The sequence below is a fragment of the Equus przewalskii genome, chromosome 29, assembly GCF_037783145.1.
Source record: "Equus przewalskii isolate Varuska chromosome 29, EquPr2, whole genome shotgun sequence".
NCBI lineage: Eukaryota > Metazoa > Chordata > Mammalia > Perissodactyla > Equidae > Equus > Equus przewalskii.
The window spans coordinates 40,757,510-40,777,773 of record NC_091859.1 but is presented as its reverse complement, the minus strand read 5'-3'; the positions used below and the strand labels follow the sequence as shown (position 1 = coordinate 40,777,773).

The 20,264-nt window shown below is 58.0% G+C and overlaps 1 protein-coding gene across 3 annotated transcripts; it reads left to right on the top strand.

The window, feature by feature from the left end:
* Nucleotides 1-4,734: 4,734 nt before the first annotated feature.
* On the top strand, nt 4,735-18,932 carry PNPLA5 (patatin like phospholipase domain containing 5). Of its 3 annotated transcripts, none has more exons than XM_070600037.1 (11): nt 4,760-4,988; nt 5,502-5,753; nt 6,098-6,330; nt 8,203-8,268; nt 8,544-8,753; nt 10,101-10,161; nt 11,285-11,470; nt 13,491-13,623; nt 15,870-15,986; nt 16,377-16,517; nt 16,658-17,772. In XM_070600037.1, the coding sequence occupies exons 2-11, from the start codon at nt 5,561-5,563 to the stop codon at nt 16,740-16,742; spliced, it is 1,425 nt and encodes a 474-aa protein (XP_070456138.1). In that variant the 5' UTR covers nt 4,760-4,988; nt 5,502-5,560; the 3' UTR covers nt 16,743-17,772. The 3 variants fall into 3 exon arrangements, with proteins under 3 accessions (XP_070456140.1, XP_070456138.1, XP_070456139.1); XM_070600038.1 differs by having other exon boundaries at nt 4,762-4,988; nt 16,380-16,517; XM_070600039.1 differs by lacking the exon at nt 16,377-16,517 and having other exon boundaries at nt 4,735-4,988; nt 16,658-18,932.
* The last annotated feature ends 1,332 nt before the right edge of the window (nt 18,933-20,264 follow it).

Below are 20,264 nucleotides of genomic sequence, written 5' to 3'. Positions count from 1 at the left end.
AGGCCCCAGGCCCAGCCCCCTCTTCTTCTCCTTCTTAACTGGGGAGCCACTAGAGAGGCCTCCTCACGTTCACCCCCACTCCCTCACTTCCACTTTGGGGCATTTACTGTTTCAGCAACCACCTCTCTCTCTGCAGAATCGCTGAGAGAGGAGACGTGGCAGCAGGCCAGGTTCTCTGAGCGGCTCTCCAAGGAGGTACCACCGTCTCCTCGGTTCATCTGTGCTCTCCGGCAAGTCCAAAGTCACCCTCAGAACACCGAGGCTGGACACAACTCCCCCGTGCGCCTGCGGGGCCACACCTTCTCAAGTCCCACGAGCCCGACCAGGAGGGGATACTGTCTGCTTTGTCCTTTTTTTTTTTTCATTAAGGTTATGAAAGTTAACATCCTTGTGAAATTGCAGTTGTACATCATTATTAGTCATGTTGTAGGTACACCACTTCACCCCTAGTGCCCTCCCCCCACCCCCCTTTCCCCTGGCAACCACCGATCAGTTCTCTTTGTCCATATGTTTTCTTTTTTTTTTTTTTTTTTTAAGATTTTATTTTTTCCTTTTTCTCCCCAAAGCCCCCCGGTACATAGTTGTGTATTCTTCGTTGTGGGTTCCTCTAGTTGTGGCATGTGGGACGCTGCCTCAGCGTGGTCTGACGAGCAGTGCCATGTCCGCGCCCAGGATTCGAACCGACGAAACACTGGGCCGCCTGCAGCGGAGCGCGCGAACTTAACCACTCAGCCACGGGGCCAGCCCCCTGCTTTGTCCTTTTTGTTGCAATACAATCTCACAGTCTCAGGGAAGATGCAAGAATTGTGCAAAAAAAGAACTCTCACGTCCCCTTCCCCAGATTCTCCCATCAATAACATTTGCTTTCTCTCTTTCTCTAAACACAGATAAATAAAGATACAAGATAGAAAGAGAGAGAGAGGTTTTTTCCCCTGCGCCGTCGTAGATTAGGTCGCAGAAACCACACCTCTTCACTAAATATCTTTGCTTGATATCTCAGAGTATTTCCTAAGAACAAGGACTTTGTCTTATGTAATCACAGCACAATTTTCAATATCTGGAAATGTAACGTGAACATGGGACTACTACGGAACTCCCAGTTCACACTTACATTTTGCCAATTGTCCCCCCAGGCCGGGCTCAAATCCAGGACCACGTTTTGCACTTACCTGCCATGTCACTTTAGTCTCCTTTCACCTGCCTTTCTTTGTCTTTCATGATTCTAAGTTTTTTGGTAAGAGAACAGGCAGGTTATTCAGAATGTCCCATAATCTGCATTTATTTTACGGGTCCTCAGAATTACATTCGAGTTATGCATTTTTGTCAAGGATACTACAGAAGGGATGTATATTTGTTTCTTGTTGCTGCTGTAACAAATGACTGCAAACTTACCGGCTTAGAAAAACACGAATTTCTTATTTTACAGTTTGGGAGGTCAGCCGTCTGACATGGGTCTCACCGGTTAAAGTCAAAGTGTGACAGGGCTGCGTTCGTTCTGGAGGCTGTAGGGAGAATCCATTTCCTTGTCTTTCGGAGGTGCCCACATACCTTGGCTGGTGGCCCCTTCCTCCATCTTCAAAGTCAGCATTGCAGCATCTTAGAATCTCTGACTCTTCTGCTAACCTCTTCTATCTTTTAAGGATCCTTCTTTTACATTGGGCCCACCCAGATAATCCAGAATAATCTCCCTGTCTGAAGATTCTTAATTTAATCTCATCCGCAAAGACGTGAGATAACATCTTCACAGGTTCTGAGTATCGGGGTGTGGACGTCTCTGGAGGGTCACTATTCATCACGTGATGTTTGTCATTCTTAGGGATCACTTCAGGAGGCCTGTGATGTCAGTCTGTCCCCGTTATTGGTGACGGTAACTTTGATATTTGGTTCTGGCTGTATTTGCAGGATTAATCCACTGTAATCTATTTTTACTTTTGTAAAAGTATTTTTACTTTTGTAATTTGTAATTTTACAGTAAACGTGAGGAAGGAACTTTGAAACTGTGTAAATATCCTGTTCCTGGTCTCTACCAGATCGAGCCTCCACTGATGGCTCCTGCCTGAATCGATTATTGCTGAGAATCTTGCAAAATGATTCTGCATTTCCACACTACTTTCTACAGTTATTACTTAGCATTTTATGTAAGGGAGAGCTTTGTCTCCTCCACTGCTTTATTCATTTCTTTCATTGATGGACTCAAGGATTCCTTATTCCATGAACATTCTGTTATTAACGTTATTTATTTTGATGTTCAAATTGTCCCAGATTTAGCCAGTGAAACCCCCTTCAAGCTGACTCCTGCATGCTTTTAACAAGCCCCTGTCGTTTTTTGAAGACTTCCTTGTTTTCTGGCATAAGATGTTACAGGCTCACCTTGTTCTTGTCCTGCCCAGCCCTAGCAATCACTCATTTCCCCAAAGAGCTCTTTCCTTTTTGTGTAAAATGGTACTTAGAAACCAAGATCTGGGTGCTGGCTGTGCTCATTGTTTTTGGAGTATTTTTGCTTCTAGCCCTTTTCAGAGGACAGATCCGAAAAGTATAAATAAAAATATGTAAGAATAGTAGACACACATATCTATACCTATTTCTCCAGCTATCTATGTATCAATCAAAAACCATGAGTTCACGCTGATACCTTCAATTCTAGCTCTGGGTCCACTCTAGCCTTCTGTCTTTCCATATTTGTAACTTGTTTCTCTGAGAGTGAGAAACCCAACTCCCATCATCCTCAGTCTATTTTCTTCTGGCTCATTCCTACAAATCACAGAAAATAGTTTCAGAATTGCCATCCCACACCACTGCCAAAAGCGGAGGTCAATATTTATCTGCAGTCCTGCTGTTCGTAGCCTGGAGGATATACAGCCAAAGTCTTGTGTTCCAAAGCCCCCCCTCACTATGGTTATGTCATTAATTTGAAATACAGTTCGGTTCATTTGTTTCTGCTTATGTTCCACTATAAGTTTTTTTCCTCTAATGTTTGATGATTTTTTTTTTAAGTGTATAGAGGATTAAATTGGTTCCAAAGCCAGATCTATGCATCAAGTTAAACTCAAAGAAGTACAGCTCCCTGGCCCCTCCACTGGTACCCACCCGCACCTGGTAACTGCCGTCTTATCCTCTTTGCATCTCTCTTTTTTTTTTTTTTTTCAAAAAGAGAAAGAAAAAAAAAGCAGACACATGAATATTTTCCTATTTCCTCCTATTTCTTATGCAAAAGGTAGCACCCTACATACACGGTCTTGCATTTTGCATCTGTCACTTAACCACAAATTTGGAAAACGCACCATGTCAGCTCACAGAGTGCGTCCTCATTCTACGATCTCTGAGGTACACCCTCTCCTGGGCATCTCTGTGACCTCTGTTACAGCCCAGATGCCCATTCACCCTGTCCAGCCCCATCTCCGGCCCCATCTCTCCCCACAGCTCCGGGCCCCTGGAGCGCATGTTCACCTCCACCTGGAAGTCCCAAGGGTGCACAATCCCATTCGCCCCGCCTTCCCACCAGCCTGGGCGGCCCGCCTGGCCCACTTGCTGTGCACTTGGCCTGACCCACCGTGTCCGTCGGCCCCTGCCTCCAGCTTCCCGCACTCAGCCCTCCAGGACTCTCCGAGAAGTACCGTCCTGCCCTGATTCCTGCAGAAGGCCTCTACTCTGTTGTGTAACCCCATGCCCTTCAGCCTGGTCCCTGTGGTCCCTCCCGGCCGAAACTCAGGCTCCCTCAGCGCCACTTCCTGCCCCCACCCTTCTCTCCTGTCAGGGCAGCAAGGACACCAGCAGAGTCCCAGCTCAGCCTCTTACTGGCTGGCTCTCCTGGGTCCCCAGTTTATATCTCAGTTCCTCCACCTGTAAAACAGGGTTGGCAATACTGTCTAGCTCACAGGGCTGTTGTGGAGATAAAATGAGATGACCTAGGAAAAGCACTTTTCCTAGCACCAGGTAGGAGGTAAATACTTGCAAAGGTGTATTGTCAACCTTCAGAGGGTCCCCCATAAAGCCTCTCCTGACCCACCAGCTCCCACCTCCACAGAAAGAGGCCTCCAGGCACACTGCACCCTGGAGCAGCATGAGGCGAGTCCAGGATGCTCTGCCCGCTGCCCTGCCCCCTCCTTGGTCTGGGGCGGTGCAGGAGAGCCTGAGCGCCAGTTCACGGCCACCGGCCTGGGCTCGGGTCCAGCTCCGCCGCTGCTGCCCAGCTGTGTCCCCTCCCCTTCCCATGAGCGCCTCAGGTGCGCCTCATCTGTTTTATTCTGCTATTGTATTCATCGCCCCTTCCTCCTCATCTCCTCTCTCCTTTGCCTTCCATTCTCCATAGACACATCCTCTAACATATGTAATGTGTCACCTTCCAACCCATCTCCAGGCAGGTAATATATTATTTAAAAAATAGCCAGTAACGCTTTGGGAGTGTTGGAAAATGTTCACATAAATGGTGCCGTGCAATAAACCTCATTCTTCTTCTGCCGGTCAATTCTGAGGCTCTGTGAGGTTCCATGAGCAGTCCCATGTGGTTACTTATCCATTCCCTGGAGGAGGGGAGGGGTCATCTATAACCAGCTGCCACAGGCAATGCTGCCACCCCTCCTCCTCTGCATCCCACCATGGGCCCAGTGGAGAATGTCTCTGGGGAACTTAATGTCACTCGTTGTGCTGGCTTGACTTCTAGAACTGCTGCCCCAGTTTAGAGGGCTGTGGGCAGTTCTCTTGGAGGCATGTCCTGGCCCAGCCGGTGTCCACGCCTCTCCAGGGCTCACGTCCCTGGACCGCATGTGGGCACCACGGTCCCTACCCTCACAGCTCTGTGAGGCTGGCTGCAGAGGAAGCACTGGGCCCAGAGTGGGGGCCTGCTGCCCCCTCTGCCAGCTCACCCCCCAGGGCTGGGCAGCTGATGGCAGGTCTGTGTTTGGGGGCACAGCGGTTGGAACGGAAGGGGCCCTACAGGTCCTGACATCCAAGCCTGGCATATTCTGCTGAAAAACTGCAGCCCAGAGAGGGTGAGGAGTTTGGGCAAAGTCACAAAGGTGGTGGGGGCGGAGTGTGGAACCCAGACCCCCTGCCTCCCACGGGCTCTCCCCGGTCCCTGAACCAGCACAGCTGGAGAATTAAGTCTGGTTTGGCCCCAAAGACCAGGTGTTGTGGGTCCAGCTGCCGCTTCCTGGCCAGCACTTTCCCTCGCTGTCGCAGTCTCTTCATCTGTAAAACGCGGGCGGGAATAACGCTTCTGTCACCCCTATCAGAGGTCAGGGGAAGAGTTGGTCCCGTTCCCCCGGGGCCTCCTCACCTGGAATCCCGGATCGTGACCCGAACCCAGGGCAGGCGTGTGGGGGCGGTGCCGCGGCGCCCACAGTGTGCCAGCACTTCTGGAGCAACCTGGCGCACACCTGGGGCTGGGGGTTAGGGGCGAGGCTCGGAGACCTCATTGGCTGGGGCAGTGGGTGACGCAGCCCGGGGGCGGGGCCTGGCTCCGGCGGGAGCTTCACCTCTGGGCCCCGTCTCCCGCTCCGCAGCCGACCGGCCACGCTTCCCCGAACGGCGCCCCATCCCGACCCCGGCCCGCCTCGCCGCCATGGCGTGCTACGAGGAAGACGGCAGCTGGAACTTGTCCTTCTCGGGCTCCGGCTTCCTAGGCCTCTACCACGTGGGCGTGACCCAGTGCCTGAGAGAGCGCGCCCCGCGCCTCCTCCAGGGCGCCCGCCGCATCTATGGCTCCTCGTCCGGGGCGCTCAACGCCATGTCCATCATCGTGGGCAAGTCGGTCGGTGCGTCCGGGACGGCGCGGGCCAGGAGGGCTGGGGGCCACGGGCTCGCCTGCCCGAGGCGAAGCTGATTCCAACGGGAGAGGGTGGGCACCGAGAAGGGTGTTTCGCACCCAAGACTGTGGTGACCCCCATTTTGCAGAGGACAGATCCCAGGCTCGGAGCCGGGAAGACTGTTGCCTAGGTCAAAAGGTGGACAGAGCCTTTGAACGCAGAGCTGGGCACAGACTCTAGCGGGAGAGGGGAGGACCCTCTAGCCCCATGTACCCAGTGGGGAGTCCAGCCTTTGGGACAAGTGTGGGCAGGCCCTGGGTGGCTAAGGACCCTTCCCCTCCGCGTGTCCGCAGATTTCTGCTGCTCCCGCCTCCTGGACATGGTCAAGCAGGTGGATCAGCTGAGTCTGGGCGTCTTCCACCCCGCCTTCGCGCCCATCGAGCACATCAAGCAGCAGCTGCAGGCCGATCTCCCAGCTGACATTCACATCCTGGCCTCCCAGCAGCTGGGCATCTCGCTGACCCGCTGGCCTGATGGCCACAACGTCATAGTCACTGACTTTGCCAGCCGCGATGAGGTCATCCAGGTGAGCAGGTGGTGGGACCCACGGCCTGGTGGCAGGTAGGTGGGCTCCATCTCCTGCCAGAGTGACTTCCCGGAGCTTCCCAGGGGCACACATGTCTGCGGGGTGGGGGTAGGGGTGGGGGTGGGTAGTGGGGTTGGGGCTTGAAGCTCCCAAGGGTGTTTACAACTGAGGGAGTTGAGGCACAGACAGGTGAGTGGGAGGCAAGGTGAGGTTGGAGACTTCCTGGCTAGCCATGGGGAGGCCCCTTGGCTGCACACAGAAGGGTCTGGCTGGGGACGGGGGCAAAGTCAGGCCTTGGTAATCAGGGCACCCAAAGGGGCTGCTCTTTCCGGATGGGTACCTGCCCAGCCCCCACACCACTCCAGTCCTCCAGGCATTTTTTGACCCAGCAGGCAAAGGTTGATTGAGTGTCTGTTATGTGCCAGGCACTGTGACTATAGCAGAATGAGAGACAGAAATCTTGGGGCTTCCAGTCTGCTGGGTGTAGGGTACAGATAATGACCACATCTGCAGGTAATGAATTCAGAAACAATTCAGCATTGAAATAGAACATGACATGACAGAGAGCCACATGGGCAGGGAGAGAGGCCAGGGACAGGATGGGGGGTGGTCAGGAGGCTCCCAGGAGTGCGCAGACAGGTGGGGAGACAAGGCCCTACCCTCTGAGGCCTCAGCCGGCCGGTTCGTGCTTCCCCCATGGCAGCCCTGCTCACCCTCCCCAGCGGGGCCTGTGCCTTCCAGCCAGCCTGGGGTCCCCGATGCAGAATCTGCTTCATCTTGGTGCCCCCAGCACCCAGCCCAGGGCCTGGCTCTGCGCCTCTGCTGACCGGAGTTCTTAGTGTGCGCAGGGAGGGGCTGGTCCCCTGCTGCCGGCTGGTCAAGTCCTCCAGAGGAAGCCCCCCGGGGGCCCCAAAGTGTCTGCAGCGTCTTTGCCTGTGTGCACATGGTACAGGGCCTGACACAGAGCAGGTGCTCAGTAAACCTTAGCGGCTGTCACGGTTATTAATTATGGCTCAGTGGGAATGAGGCTGTCACCTGCGTTTCCATACAGTCAGGGCCAGGATGGGCTCTGCATCTCCCAGGGGTGGATGTCTCCAAATGCTTGAGAGACAAGGTTATGTACGCCACAAATTTCATAAGCTCTAGGTCAGTGGTTCTCAACAGGAGGTGACTTTCTGTCTGGGGCCATTTGGCTACGTTGGGGACATTTTTGGTCATCACAACTGTGTGTGTATGTGTGTGTGTACACGCAAGCCTACACTACTGGCATCCAGTGGGTAGTGGTCAGGGGTGCTGCTAAACATCCTATGATGCACAGGACAGCCCCTCCCCCTAGACCCCGCTCTAAATGTCCATAGCATCAGGGTCTATGTTAAGGGTCTTTTCTACTGCAGGACTTGTCAGAGCCTCTACTGGGAAGAGCAAATGGTGTTTTCCAAGTGGGTAGGGAGGTCAGGGTTTCTTGTTTGAGGTGTATCTAGTTGGATCTGTGTCTAAGGAACACACTCTGGGGGGTACATCTAGATTCTTGGTGACGAATTCCTGCCAGGCAGATGAAGAAGAAATGGTCCTTGGCGCCTCTCTTTGTCCTTGGGGAAAAGAAAATTCCAGCAGCAGTCTTGAGTCAGCCAGGATCCCATTGGGAGGAGGAGGAGGAGGGTGGGTGCAGAGATGGGGCTGCATCAGATCCCTTCTTAACCTTGAGAACTCGGCCGGGACATGACCCTCCTGGGGCCTCAGTTTCCTCCCCTGGACACGGGACTAATAACGCCCACTCTACAAGCTGTCCTGGGAGTAGACGCCATGCTCAGAGCAGGTTCTGAATGTGAGGAGTGCGGACAAGTGTATTTCTGCTGACTCTTGTCTCCCCAGGCCTTGATCTGCTCTTTGTACCTTCCTTTCTACTGTGGGGTGATTCCTCCCGAATTCAGAGGGGAGGTAAGTGGCTGAGCCCCTGCTCCATGCTCCGGGCAGCCCAAGGTGCCTCCTGTTGAGAGGTGTTGAGGGGGGCGAAGGAGGGACCAGCACTCTTTGAGCACCTACTGTGTGCTAGCCCTCCCCCTGCTCCTGGGCTAGAGGGGCCTTAGTGACCCAGGGGCAGCCCTGGGGTCGCCGGCTGCAGCCCACTTCCGACCGGTGGCTCCGTGGCAGCGTGGGAGGAGGGCCGGCGTGCTGAGAGGGCAGCTCCGCCCACTGTCCACCCGCCATCGCAGCGCTACATTGACGGGGGTCTGAGCAACAACTTGCCCTTCGCGGACTGCGCCTCCACCATCACCGTGTCGCCCTTCTACGGGACAGCGGACATCTGCCCCCAGAGCACCTCGGCCAACATACATGAGCTGAACACCTTCAATGCCAGCTTCCAGATCTGCACCAGGAACTTATTCCTGGGGTTCGCCTCCCTCGTCTCTCCCGATCTTGAGGTAGGACTGGCCCAGCACCTGGCCTCGAAGCCGGGGCCATGGTCAAGGGCCCCGTGAGTCACACTGTGTGGCCCTGATCCCTTCCCACAGTCTGAGGGTGGTTGGGACACATGTGTCCACCAAGCCCTCGAACCCACAGCTGGGGCTCAGGTCATGCCCTTGCTAGTCTTCCCCTCCTTGAGCAAGTGTTGAGTTAGGACTGGCCCCAAGTGGTCAAGGGTTTGTGGCCAGGGGAGCACGTTAACGCCAATCCCACTGAGCTTGGGTTTGAGCCAGGCCTCTGCTGGCACTCCTCTGGGTCAGGCTCTGCAGAAGGTCCTGTTGTCATCTCTGTTTCCCGGGATGGGGATGCTAAGGCTCAGAAAGGTTAAGCGACTTGTTCAAAGTCACACAGCCTGGAAGCGGCAAAGCCACGTTTCGAATCCTCAGCTAGCCCAGACCCACGCTTTCAACCGCTGCCCTAAACCCTGGCCAGATGACTGGCCATCACGTGGAGGTGAGGCCCAAGCTCAGAGATGATGGACAATAGACCCACATTTCCTGCCTTTGGCCCCTTGTTATTTCTGGAAAATGGGTAATCTGACCACGGTTTATCATGATAACGCACTCCTCCACCCCAACCACGCCCCAGCCCTCCCTCCTTCACACCTCTTGTTGAGTAGGGTTTTACACTTTATGAAACGAGGCTGTGTTCATTTACTCTGCTCCTGCCTGCACCCCTGGAGTGGACAGAGTCTTAGCCCCATTCTACAGACAAACGAAGGCTCTCAGAAAGGTGGTGTGGCCGTCCTGAGGTCACACAGCAGTGAAGGCAAAGCTCCTGGCTGGGCCTGCAGGTGCCTTTTCTCCATGAGTGGGGCTCTGATTGAGACGGCCCCGCGGGGGCCCCTGGGTTCCTCTGCCACCTCAGGCTGGTCCTGGGAATAAACGTCGAAAGGACGAAGGGAACCACCGTCCTTGACTTATGGGGAACAGGCGGTGTCCCAGGTATCCTGTGCCAGGCCTTGTCATCCCAGTTTCCGGAGGAGGGAACTGAGGCCGGAGACGGGAGGGCCTGGAGCCAGAGCAGCCAGCCAGCCGGGGAGTCTGGGAGGATGGGGGGGAAATGAGGCTGCGCAGAGGGAAGCAGCTCGGGCAGATCTGTTCTGCCTGTGGTGCTGTGGCCCTCCCCGTCCAGGGCTGGGGTCCCCCAGGGTCCCTGAGCCCTGCCAAGGGGGCTCCCGGGGAGTGTAGGCTGGACTGGGATCACTTCCAGTTGAAGACAGGTCTCTGGTCAGTGACCACCAGCTCGAGGGGCAGGTCCAGGCCGCCCCAGCCCACCCCCCACCCTGGCCTGTGTGTTGGCAGGTGGTGGCCGACAATTGCAGACAAGGGTACCTGGACGCCCTGAGGTTCCTGGAGAGACGCGGTAGGTGGCCGCCCCCACAGTAGCCGGGGTCACGTGCCACGTGAGCACCGGGCCGGGCCTGCCTCTTGGGTGCTTGAGAGTTCAGGGACGTTGGCTCGCCCATTCTCCTCCTCGGCAGCCACTCTGTGCTTGGCCTCAACGGGATGCTGGGGACCCGGAGAGGAATCACACATGTGTCTGCTCTCGAGCTGCCCACAACCTGGTGCAGGGGGACAGGCCCAGGGAGAGGCAGCTCCCCAGGGGGACGGAGGGGTGCTCGGGGCTGTGGGGGCCCAGAGGAGGCACCCGACCCAGGCTGGGGGTGGCATGGGCAAGGATGTCTTCCTGCAGGCGGTGACAAATAAGTTGAGTTTTGACTAGTTATGAGGACTATGGAGACGTTGAAGACAGAAAAGAAGGGGGCATTGTAGGCAGAGGGAAGAAGAGCCAGCACAAAGAAAGAGAGACCGGCACCTGGAGGGCACGTGACTTGCTCTGGTCGCAGGTGTGCGTGCGCGTGAGTGTGCGGATGTTCATGAGGCAGTGGGTGGGCCGGAGAGTTCGGGCCTGGAGAGCGTGGACGTTACCCCACAGGGCGATGCTCTTCAAAGTGGTAGAGCCGAGATTCGAACCCAGGCCGTTGGCCTCCAGAACCCATGTCCTCGGCTCCCCCTCCCCCCATGCTATGGCCTGAAACACCCGGCTGCGGGGAGCGTTTGCTGAGCACCTAACTCGGGCCCAGACCTGGGCCTGCGCTTTGTGTATTCATCTCGTCTGATTCTCAGAACAGCCGTATAAAGCGAGTCTTAATTTTCCCCCTTCGCGGAGAGGGAAACCGAGGCATGGAGCTGTTAGGTCACGGTCTTGCAGGTGGATGTGAACCCCGGCCCGGGTCTTCAGATCTAGGCTCTGATTCACCATAACAAAGTGCACAGGAAACAGGAGCAGAGCAGGCCTGAGGGGTGCAGGAAGGGGTCATTCGGGGTGAGCCATGGGTCCCTCTTGCAGTAAGCAGGTCCCCAGAACGGGGCTGGGGCGTTGAGGGGTGCGGATGCTGTGGGTGGTGTGGAGAGCCGGGGGGTCGCTATCGCCCGGAGGCTCCAGACGGGCTGACCTGTCCCTCCCCTCCTCTCCCTTGACCCAGGACTCACCAAGGAGCCGGTGCTGTGGACGTTGGTGTCTAAGGAGCCCCCGGTCCCAGCTGATGGGACCCGGGACACTGGCCGTGACGGAGGCCAGCAGACGGGCCTGTGTCTCAACTGGGCGGTGCCCAACGTGCTGGTCAAGGACGTGCCGGATTTTGAGCAGCTCTCGCCAGAGCTGGAGGCTGGTACGGCCGCTTCCTGCCTCACTCGCTCCCCGGGCAGGTGCCCTGCCACGGGGGCCTGGGGCCGGGGACCCCGCCCCGGAGGTGCTCATGGTCTGGAAGAGGGCAAGACTCATTTTTTGAGCACCTACTAAGTGCCCGGCGTGGTGCCAGGAGCTCTTTACGTGTCATGTCACTCACTCCTCCTTTTTCTTACCCCGTTTTACCCATGATGAAACTGAAGCTCGGAGTGGGAAAGGGGTCACCCAGGTCTCAGAGCCTGCAACAGGGGGATTCGAACCCGAGTCTGTGCCTGAGAAAGCCAGGCCTCTGCCCACTGTCCAGGAAAGGGTAGGAGGTCCTGAGGGACACACAGAGGGTCTGGACTCTCCCAACAATGCTCTGAGGACAGTGCTGAATTGTCCCCATTGTACAGATGAGGAAACCATAGCACAGAGAGGTTAAGTGCCTTGCCCAAAGTCACAGTACTCACAAATGGCAGAACCAGGAGTTCTGCTCTAAAATATTTCATCTGCTCCGGCCAGGGGACCTAAATGTCACTATTGCAATAGCAGGAAAGCACAGGGTCCCACAGACACATGTGATGGTGGGGAGGGGGCGAGTTAGAGGAGCCTCTAAGGGAGCCTTGTAAGGAGGACTCTGCCAGCCAAAGAGAGGGGGAAGATGGGCATTCAGGCAGAGGGCACAGGATGTGCAAATGTCCTGGAGTTGAGGCGGGAGCTTGAGGCCCCCGTGACTGTAGCATAGTGCTTGAGGTGCAGAGTAGCGGAGATGAGCTTGGGGAGGCTGGAAGGGTTGGGCAGGCGGCCTGGAACGCTGTGGGAGGGGAGAAATGAGCCCCTGGGGGATTAAAGGTTGAGGGGGTGACCTCCCTTTTAGAGGTCACTGCTGCTCTGAACTCTAGGCCAGCTGAACTGCATGCACCTAGCTGGGAGGGGACCGGCTGAAGAGGCAGGAGGCTGGGAGGAGAGATGACGGTGGTTGAGGCCAGAGCGGGGACAGTGGGCGTGGGGAGGGCACGGGGAGATGAGGAGGGCGCCTCTCAGCGCTGGAGACCACACGCGTGTGGAAATGGGCCTGGATCTGCGCCCAGCCCCTCAGGTTCCGGCTTGGGGCTCTGGAACGGGGGCAGCATCCCTGAAGCCACATGGGGGCACCAGAGAGCCACCTCCGGGATGGGGCACGGACCCCCCCCCTCCCCCACCCCCCAAGGTCCCTGCCCACTCTGCAGCCCACCCACCAGAAAGGGTACTGTTATCTGGCCCCGCCCTTACGGTCGTCCCTTCATCCTCGCCCTCACGCCCAGGGCGGTGGGTCCCGCCGGACCCCCCAGTAGAGGAGCGCTAGCCTAGGACACAGAGCAGGTAAATGGGGGGCCGGGTCTTCGACATGCTGTCTGTGGACCCTCCAAGCGGCTGTCCGCACGGCGCTGGCGGGAGCATGGTGGGTGGTGGCGCGTGGTGAGCCTCGGTCTGGGGCCCAGGCGCCAGTCCCTTCCACGCGGTCAGTTCAGGGGACGGGGGCTCGGGAAACGGTCGTTGCGGTCGCAGCGGCTGGTGCTCTCGGTCGGTCGTTATGTCCTCGCGTCACTGCTGTTGAGGGAGCTCCGGGGCGGGAGCCCGTCCCCGCCTGGGGGCCCCAGCGGACTTTCCAGAGGGGCCGGAGAGGCGGGAGGAGCCTGGGGAGGCGGACTGGTTGGGGTCCGTCCTGGCCCCGCCACCTCCTGGCATCGGTCCTTGGGCAAGTCACTTCTGCACTCTGAGCCTCAGGCTCCTCGTCCGTGAAAGGGGCACGCTCTGCCCGTTTCAGGGACACGGGAGGGCACGAGCGAGGGGCTGGCTCCTGGGCGGGGCCGGGCCGGCTGCTGCTCCCTCTGCGGCCGGCGGGGGCGGGTGCAGGCGGCGGCCCGCGGGAGGCAGAGGGGCTCGGCCCGCCCGTCCGCCCCAGGTGGCATCGAGGGCTGGGCTGCGGGGTCCTGGGGCTCCAGGCCCAGGTGGCGGCCACGCTGCGGCTTCTCTCGTAGCGCTGAAGAAACAGCGTGCGCGGGACCCCCGCGCCTGGGCCCGCTTCTGCCGCTCGGGGCCCGGGCGGGCGCTGACCTACCTGCTGCTGCCCGCCACGCTGCCCTTCGAGTACGTCTACTTCCGGAGCCGAAGGTGAGCCCGGCCGGGGCTCCCGGGAGGGGCCGGCGTGTCGCCGGGGCAATGCGGGGACCGGTGCCCGAGGCAGGAAGGGCGGCTGGCACCCCGGGTGGGCAGAGCCCAGCTGGCCTCCCCACTCTTCCTGTGGCAGCTGCCTGACCCAGAGGGGTCTCATGGTCTCCTCGCAGAGTGGGACTGATGAGGAGGTGAGGTGGCAGCTGTGAGCAAGCAGGGGCCTCTGGGCCAGCGCCTGGCCCCTCCCCTGTCTCTCGGACCTTTGGCCCACTGCTCCACCTGTCAGAGCCTCAGAGGACAGGTGCTGTGTCTGAGGATCGCTCTAGGGGCTGGTCTGGCTCAGATTTTGCTGTGTGGCCTGGGCCAGGTGTCTTGACATCTCTGGGCCTCAGATTCCTTTTCTGTAAAACAAGGTCCTCCCAAGGTGGACTGGCTGTGGTTAAGCCCTCACTAAGCATTCTGACTCTGCTGCTTAATGGGTCACTCTGCATCGTTTGCTCATTCGTTGCACCAATAGTTACTGAAGGGCTATGAGAGGCCAAGCCCCACCTAGGGGGTTAGGGGAGCAGCACTGACCCAGACCCAGTCCCCTTGGCCTTTGGAGCCTCACGGCCCACAAATCATCACACATTCACCTGTGCAATCACAGCTCTGCCTAGAGATACCTAGGCAGGTGTACACTGGTTGTAAATTCGGATGGCTCCCACTAGGGGCTATCGGGTCAAGAAAGGCTGCCTAGAGGAGGTAACTTTTGAGCTATAATCTGAAGGATGTATAAGAGCCCACTAGGCAAAGAGGGAAGGGAAAAGCATTCCAGATGGGTGGAACAGCATGTGCAAAGGTCCTGGGGCAGAAGGCAGAAGGGAGTAAGGCTCATTTGAGGAGCAGAAAGGGAGGCCAGTGTGGCTGGAGCCAAAATGTGGACCAAAGCTGTAGAAGATGGGGCTGGGGAGGCTGCAGGGGCTAGACATGCAGTGCTCTGCAGCCATGTGTGGAGTGTGGTCTTCATCCTGATGGTGGTGGGAAGGCAGCAAAGGGTTTCAGCAGGAGAAATGTCATGGGAAGATCCGTATTTTAAAAAATTCCCTATTCCGTGGATGAAGGTCTACGATGGTGAGCCCCAGGTCTCTGACCTGCCCTACGCTGAGTTGATCGGGGTCGGCTCTGCTGTTTAACTTGCTGGGAGAGAGCTTTCTGCTGGCACAGATTCTTCTCGTGCCTGCTGTTAGGCCGAAACCACAAGTTGAAATCCAAAGGATAAATGCACATTCTAGCCTTTTCAGTTACAAAAAAGAAAAATCCACGTCTGAGCACCGATGGGGAGGCCTGCCTAGACCACAGGGAAGTTCCTACTTGGTGGTTTCTGTAACCTACACGCTCAACATGGAGATTACAATAACAGAGGCAGAAGGTCCAGAACAAGGGAGGTGACGGTCCAGCCTGTTTTGCTTGTCACATGACGCTCTGTGGACTGTCTGCCCAGTTTGAGGTCCCAGTTTAGGGGCCCCTTTAAGGGCAATAGGGTGGTAGGCGAGGCCCTGCAGTATCCAGGGAGTCTGAGAAGGTGCCTGGCCAGGCGCTTTCTCTGCCATAGTTAGACACCCTGGCCGTCTGCTGACCCTGTGGGGCCCATGTGGGAGCCCAGGGGGGTTTTCAGCCATAAAGGGCTGCGGGGATGTGTGTTTCAGGAAGGTCACTGGCTGCTGAGAGGAGAGTGGACAAAGGGGTGTGAGTGGGGAGAGAGGGGCCGGTCTGGGGAGGAGCAAGAGGAAGGGATGGAGACAGGAAGGAGGTTAGGAACTGCGGGAGAGGGGACTGTCCTCATTTGGCAGGGGAGGAAACTGAGGCCCAGAGAGGTTCCCTGACTTGCCCAGGTCACACAGCTAATGAGCAGAGGAGCTGGGTTGCACCCGATCCAGCCTGATCCCAAAGCCCTGCCCTTTCCCGCCCTGGGCTTCCCACGGATGTCCTAGGGAATCGCCTCAGGGCCCGGCCACCTCCGCTGCGTTCAGAGTCCATCGCAAATTGTTCCCCGACCCCTCCGGCCTCTGCAGCTGCCCCCTGGGTCTGCCCTGCCTGCGATGGAGCCAGCCCCGCTGGGCTCTTTTCACCCCTCCTCCAATGCCTTTAGGCCTGGGCCTCAGGCGCAGAGACCCCGGCTCCTCCGCTCTGGGCCCGTGGGGAGGCCAGGCGGGGCCACTTGCTCGGGCTTAGCTGGGTGGAGCTGTTGCTGCCGCTTTCTCCAGGTTGGCAGTCTGGCTGCCCGATGCCCCGGCTGACTTGCGTTGGATGCAGGATGTGCTGAGGAGCTTGGCGCTCGAGGTCTGTTCCAGGACGAAGGACCGGCTCCTTGGGCTGGTCAGGTGAGTATGCAGGCGGCCTGGGGCAGAGCGCGGGTGGCTGCGCTGGGTGGGGAGAGGCACCTTTCCTGGACTCTGGGCAGGCAGTGCACACCAGCCACGCCCTCTGCGCATCCGCCCGGGGAGTACCCTGCACGGGTGTCTGCTCACCGCTGTGGGCTGGACCCGTGCTGAGCCTGGATGGAGGCGCCGGCTGGTCACACTGGTCGGTCTGCGGGATGAGCCGGGGGGCAGTCACTGTTCCTGCTCCCAGGGACAGCCGGAGCTCACAGAGGACGGCAGGTCTCCCTGCTCTGCCAGTCCTTCTGCTGTTCCCCGAGATGTCCCCACGTGCCCCGTGTGGTGTCTGGGTTAGCGCTGCCTGGCTCTCCCCACTTCTGCCTTCCCTACTAGCAGGAGACGCCAGCAGGCTCCCCACCGCTCGACAGCCCTTTGTTTAGCGAGAAAATCAGAGCCGTGCTCCCAGCGAGTGGCCATCCCCATAACCCCCCGGCCACTCCCAGCTCACCAGGGGACCGCCGCGGGCCTTCCTCAGTGCGTGGGGTGGGGGGTGGATTTGGGAGAATGCCCCGGACTCACCCTGGGCTGGGGCTGCCTCCACAGGGCTTCCCCCTGCCTGTCACCCAACCCCAGGCTCCAAAACTCACCCTCACTGGCTTCTGCTTGCTCCGCAGTCTGCCGGGCACCAGCCCCCTCCAGCCTGGGGCGGCTTCTCCTGTGGACCTGGCCAGGAAACACAGACTCGCCCATCAGGCCTGAGGGGCACCCAGCTGGGCCAGCCCAGTGACTGGCCTCCCCTCACCCCATCCTGGCCCTCGTCCTGTGTGCCCGTATCTTCCCCTAGTCTTCGAGTTCTGACCCCTCTCCTGGAGCTCAGAGCCCGGCTGCTGGAGGACCGAGGGGACAGCCTCCCTTTCTTCCTCTCAGATGCTTGGCCCAGACCACGCGGGTGGCTGGCCCCCAGGAGCCCCTCTGGAGCCCCTGCTCCTTGGAGCCAGCTCCCTGGGGTCTGGCTACCGCTTTTTGGGAGAGGCCCAGCCTGTGGGCACGTCCCTGGGTCACTGTGTGTCCCTGTCAGCCTGTCCCATCTCATCAGAGGGAGAAAGGCAGGCAGGAGCGGAGACGCATCCCAGTTCGGAGCTTCCGTTTTGGGGACCTGGGGACGGCACCTGCTGAGGAGGGAGGTTCGGGCGCCGTCGTTGAGCTGCTTGCAGAGCACTTTACAGAAGATGGAGAAAATGCCGTGTGCTCCCATCAGAGATCCGGGGGCAAGTGGAAATGATGGAGCGAGGTGGCCTCCCAGATCCTTCCTCTGACCTTCTCTGTCCTGCACTGTCACTCGGGGGGGACCCTCATGGTCTGCCTCACCCCAGCAACCTTGATCTCTGACGTCCTATTGGGTCCATCCTGTGGGAGCCCCCAGCAAGGGTGGGAGGAGACAGAGGGATTCAAGTCTTTCCAGAATCCCAGCTGTGTGTACTTCTGTTGGGGTGTCCAAAGGACCCCCGGCTGCCACCCCCACAGTCCCCCTTATTCCTCAGGCTGGTTGATGGTGTGGCAGGGGCTGCCCTCCTTTCCTAGGCCCCTCCCTCTCTCAGGCACAGAGGATGCTCGGACACCAGACCTCCTCTGACCTCTCCTGGGAGTCCCTGCTCTTCCTGCCCTCAGAGCAGAACCCACCCTGCGCCCCTGGAGACACGAGCCCGGGTGGGGATGGGGAGGGTGGAGAAGTGGAGAAAAAGGGAGCAAGGGAATCGGTATGTGCATAAAAGAGATAATGAGTCATTCATTCATTCATTCATTCGTTCACTTGATTTATACTTAACACGTTATAGCTCTGAGGACACAGCTGTGAACAAAATGGTGGGTGTGGGAGCAGATGCTGAACAGCAAATGGGAAAATGTAGAAATCTGACCATCCCAAGGAGTGGCAGTGCTGTGAAGACAGCGAAAGAGGGGGAGCACGGCAGCCGCGTGGGCTGGAGCAGCACTGGGCCAGGCGGTGCGGGAGGCCTCTCTGAGGGTGATATTTGGGGTGAGACCTGGGGTGCGAGGCGAAGAGCTGGGGGAAGAGTTTGCAAACGTAGGGGACAGCAGGTGCAAAGGCCCTGAGGTGAGGATGAAGTTGATGTGTTCAGGAGACAGGAAGCAGCTGTGTGAGAAGGGGGCACGCTGGGAGCCTGGGGCAGTCGGTCGGGGTTGGGCAGAGGCCTCCTGGGTCAGGAGGCAGTGTCAGCGGAAGGAGGGGTTTGGATTTGGGCCGTCATTGGAGGGTCGAGGGCAGGGAAGCCACAAGGTAGCGCAGAGCAGAGAGTGCAGGACAGGAGGGCTTGGGGCTGAGGGGGCGGGGCTTGAGGAAGGGGGAGGAGGGGGACAGAGTGAGGACGTGCAGGAGGCTCTCACCTCCTCACCCATCTCCAGGGTGCACGGGGGCTGAGCTGACCTCTGTCCCCTCTTGCTGCCACTTGGGGGGGTCAGGCACAGATAGTGTCCCCTGCAGCAGGAAGGGGGCTGCCCACCGGCGTCAGGTGACCCTCTCTGCACAGAGCTGGGATGCGCTATCCCCACGCCCAGCTGCTGAGTTGGGGATTTCCTGCAGCAGAGAGGGGTGGCCTGGCTGCCCGGGTCTCCAGGTTAGGGATCTAGAGCTCAGGAGGCCTCTCAGAACGTTCTTGCTCCCCGTCTTTCGTCCTTCGTCACGCACGGGGGCCTCTGTTCCCATGGGCACTCGAGCCTCCCTCTATTGCCTTCTCTCTCAGCAGTTCTTTGGGGCTGGCTCTGGGGCCATCTTGGTCCCCATTGCTCTCTTTTGTGTCTTAGATGGGGAAGGGTGGTGGCCAGTCCCGCCTTCCTCTCCATCCTCCTCCTTCGCCGAGCAGCGTGTTGGTAAATGTTTCTGGTTTACTTGGTTGAATGTCTCCATTGTTTATAATACTCTGCTCTGAGAAATTCTCTTCAGTCGTTGTTATTTGTGGCGCGTGCTTCAAGGTCATCTGCTCACAACTTGATAGTCGCAGAGACTACTCCCAAGTATTGCCCACCGTCCTTCACAGTTTACAAGTACTTTCTGGGTTTCTCTCTTATTTAACTCTTAGGCATTTTCTCATGTGGCTTTAAAATCCGACAGCCCATGGCTTTCCCCTCTGATCCCAGCTCTGCTCTCTGGGCCCGTGGACCCTGCGTGCTCCCTCTGCCTGGGGACAGCCTGGCAGGGATAGGAAGGCAGCGATCTGATCCCTCTGAGGCTGCTCTTCTCCACAGGGAGCAGCTCGTGCCTTGTAAGCACTCCTAAGGACACCCCCAACCCAGACATGCTGCTCCGTCACCTCCAGCCCCTTACCTCCAGTTTGTCCACCTCCCTCTAGGACATGGGATCCAGCACTGGGCCTAAATTGCCTTTGACCTCCCACTTCCCGGTTACTGCCTCTATTAATGTAGCCTCAGAATGAATGAGCTTGGCCTGAGCAACGCCCGCGAATTTTGCTGGGGCACGTCCACCAACAGTGCCATGCTCTTCCTTGAGCCTGGCGATGGCTCAGCCGACACAGCAGATAGCCCAGGAGCTGATCCAGGTCAGACTCCCCCATTGTTACCTACACATCCTCCTGACTCAGAGCTCTGGGGTGTTACAGAGTGGAGGAGGGGTCCTGGGCTCTGAATTCAGGTTGACCTGGGTTTGAGTCCCATCTCTGCAACTCAGCATTGATGTGACCCCGGGACATCCCCTCTCGTCTCAGTGCCTCAGTTTCCCTCTGTATAAGATGGAGACAATAACACATAGCTCATGGAATATTTACTTGAGAAAAGTAAATGTTCCTTGCAGACCATATTAAATGGTAGGGATTACTGCTCAGACAGGGGGAGCAGGGCATGAAGGGACACTAACTACACTTCCACTCTCTGTTAGGCGCCAGACTAGGAGGACCACTTGGCCTCCTTTGAGCCTCACATTGCCCCTGCGTGGGAGATAGTCCAGACAAAACTCAACAGGCTGCAGTTGGGACCTGGACCCATTTGAAGTCAGAGCCCTCTCTGGACCCCGTGCTGTAGCCTCCAACAAGTGTGCTGAAGTTGTGGGTCCACCACCCTCCTCTTTCTCCCAGTGTTCCAACCAAGGGACACTGGGCTCTGGAGCCCTGGCACAGCCATGGCTCCCATTCTTGAGCCACGTTCCTGGGCTGGCTGCAAGCCCCCCAGCCTGGCTTTCTGAGTGCCAGTTGTTTACTGAGTATGTCCTGATGCCTGAGGCAGATCCCTGACTCAAGGAGCTCACATGTCTCT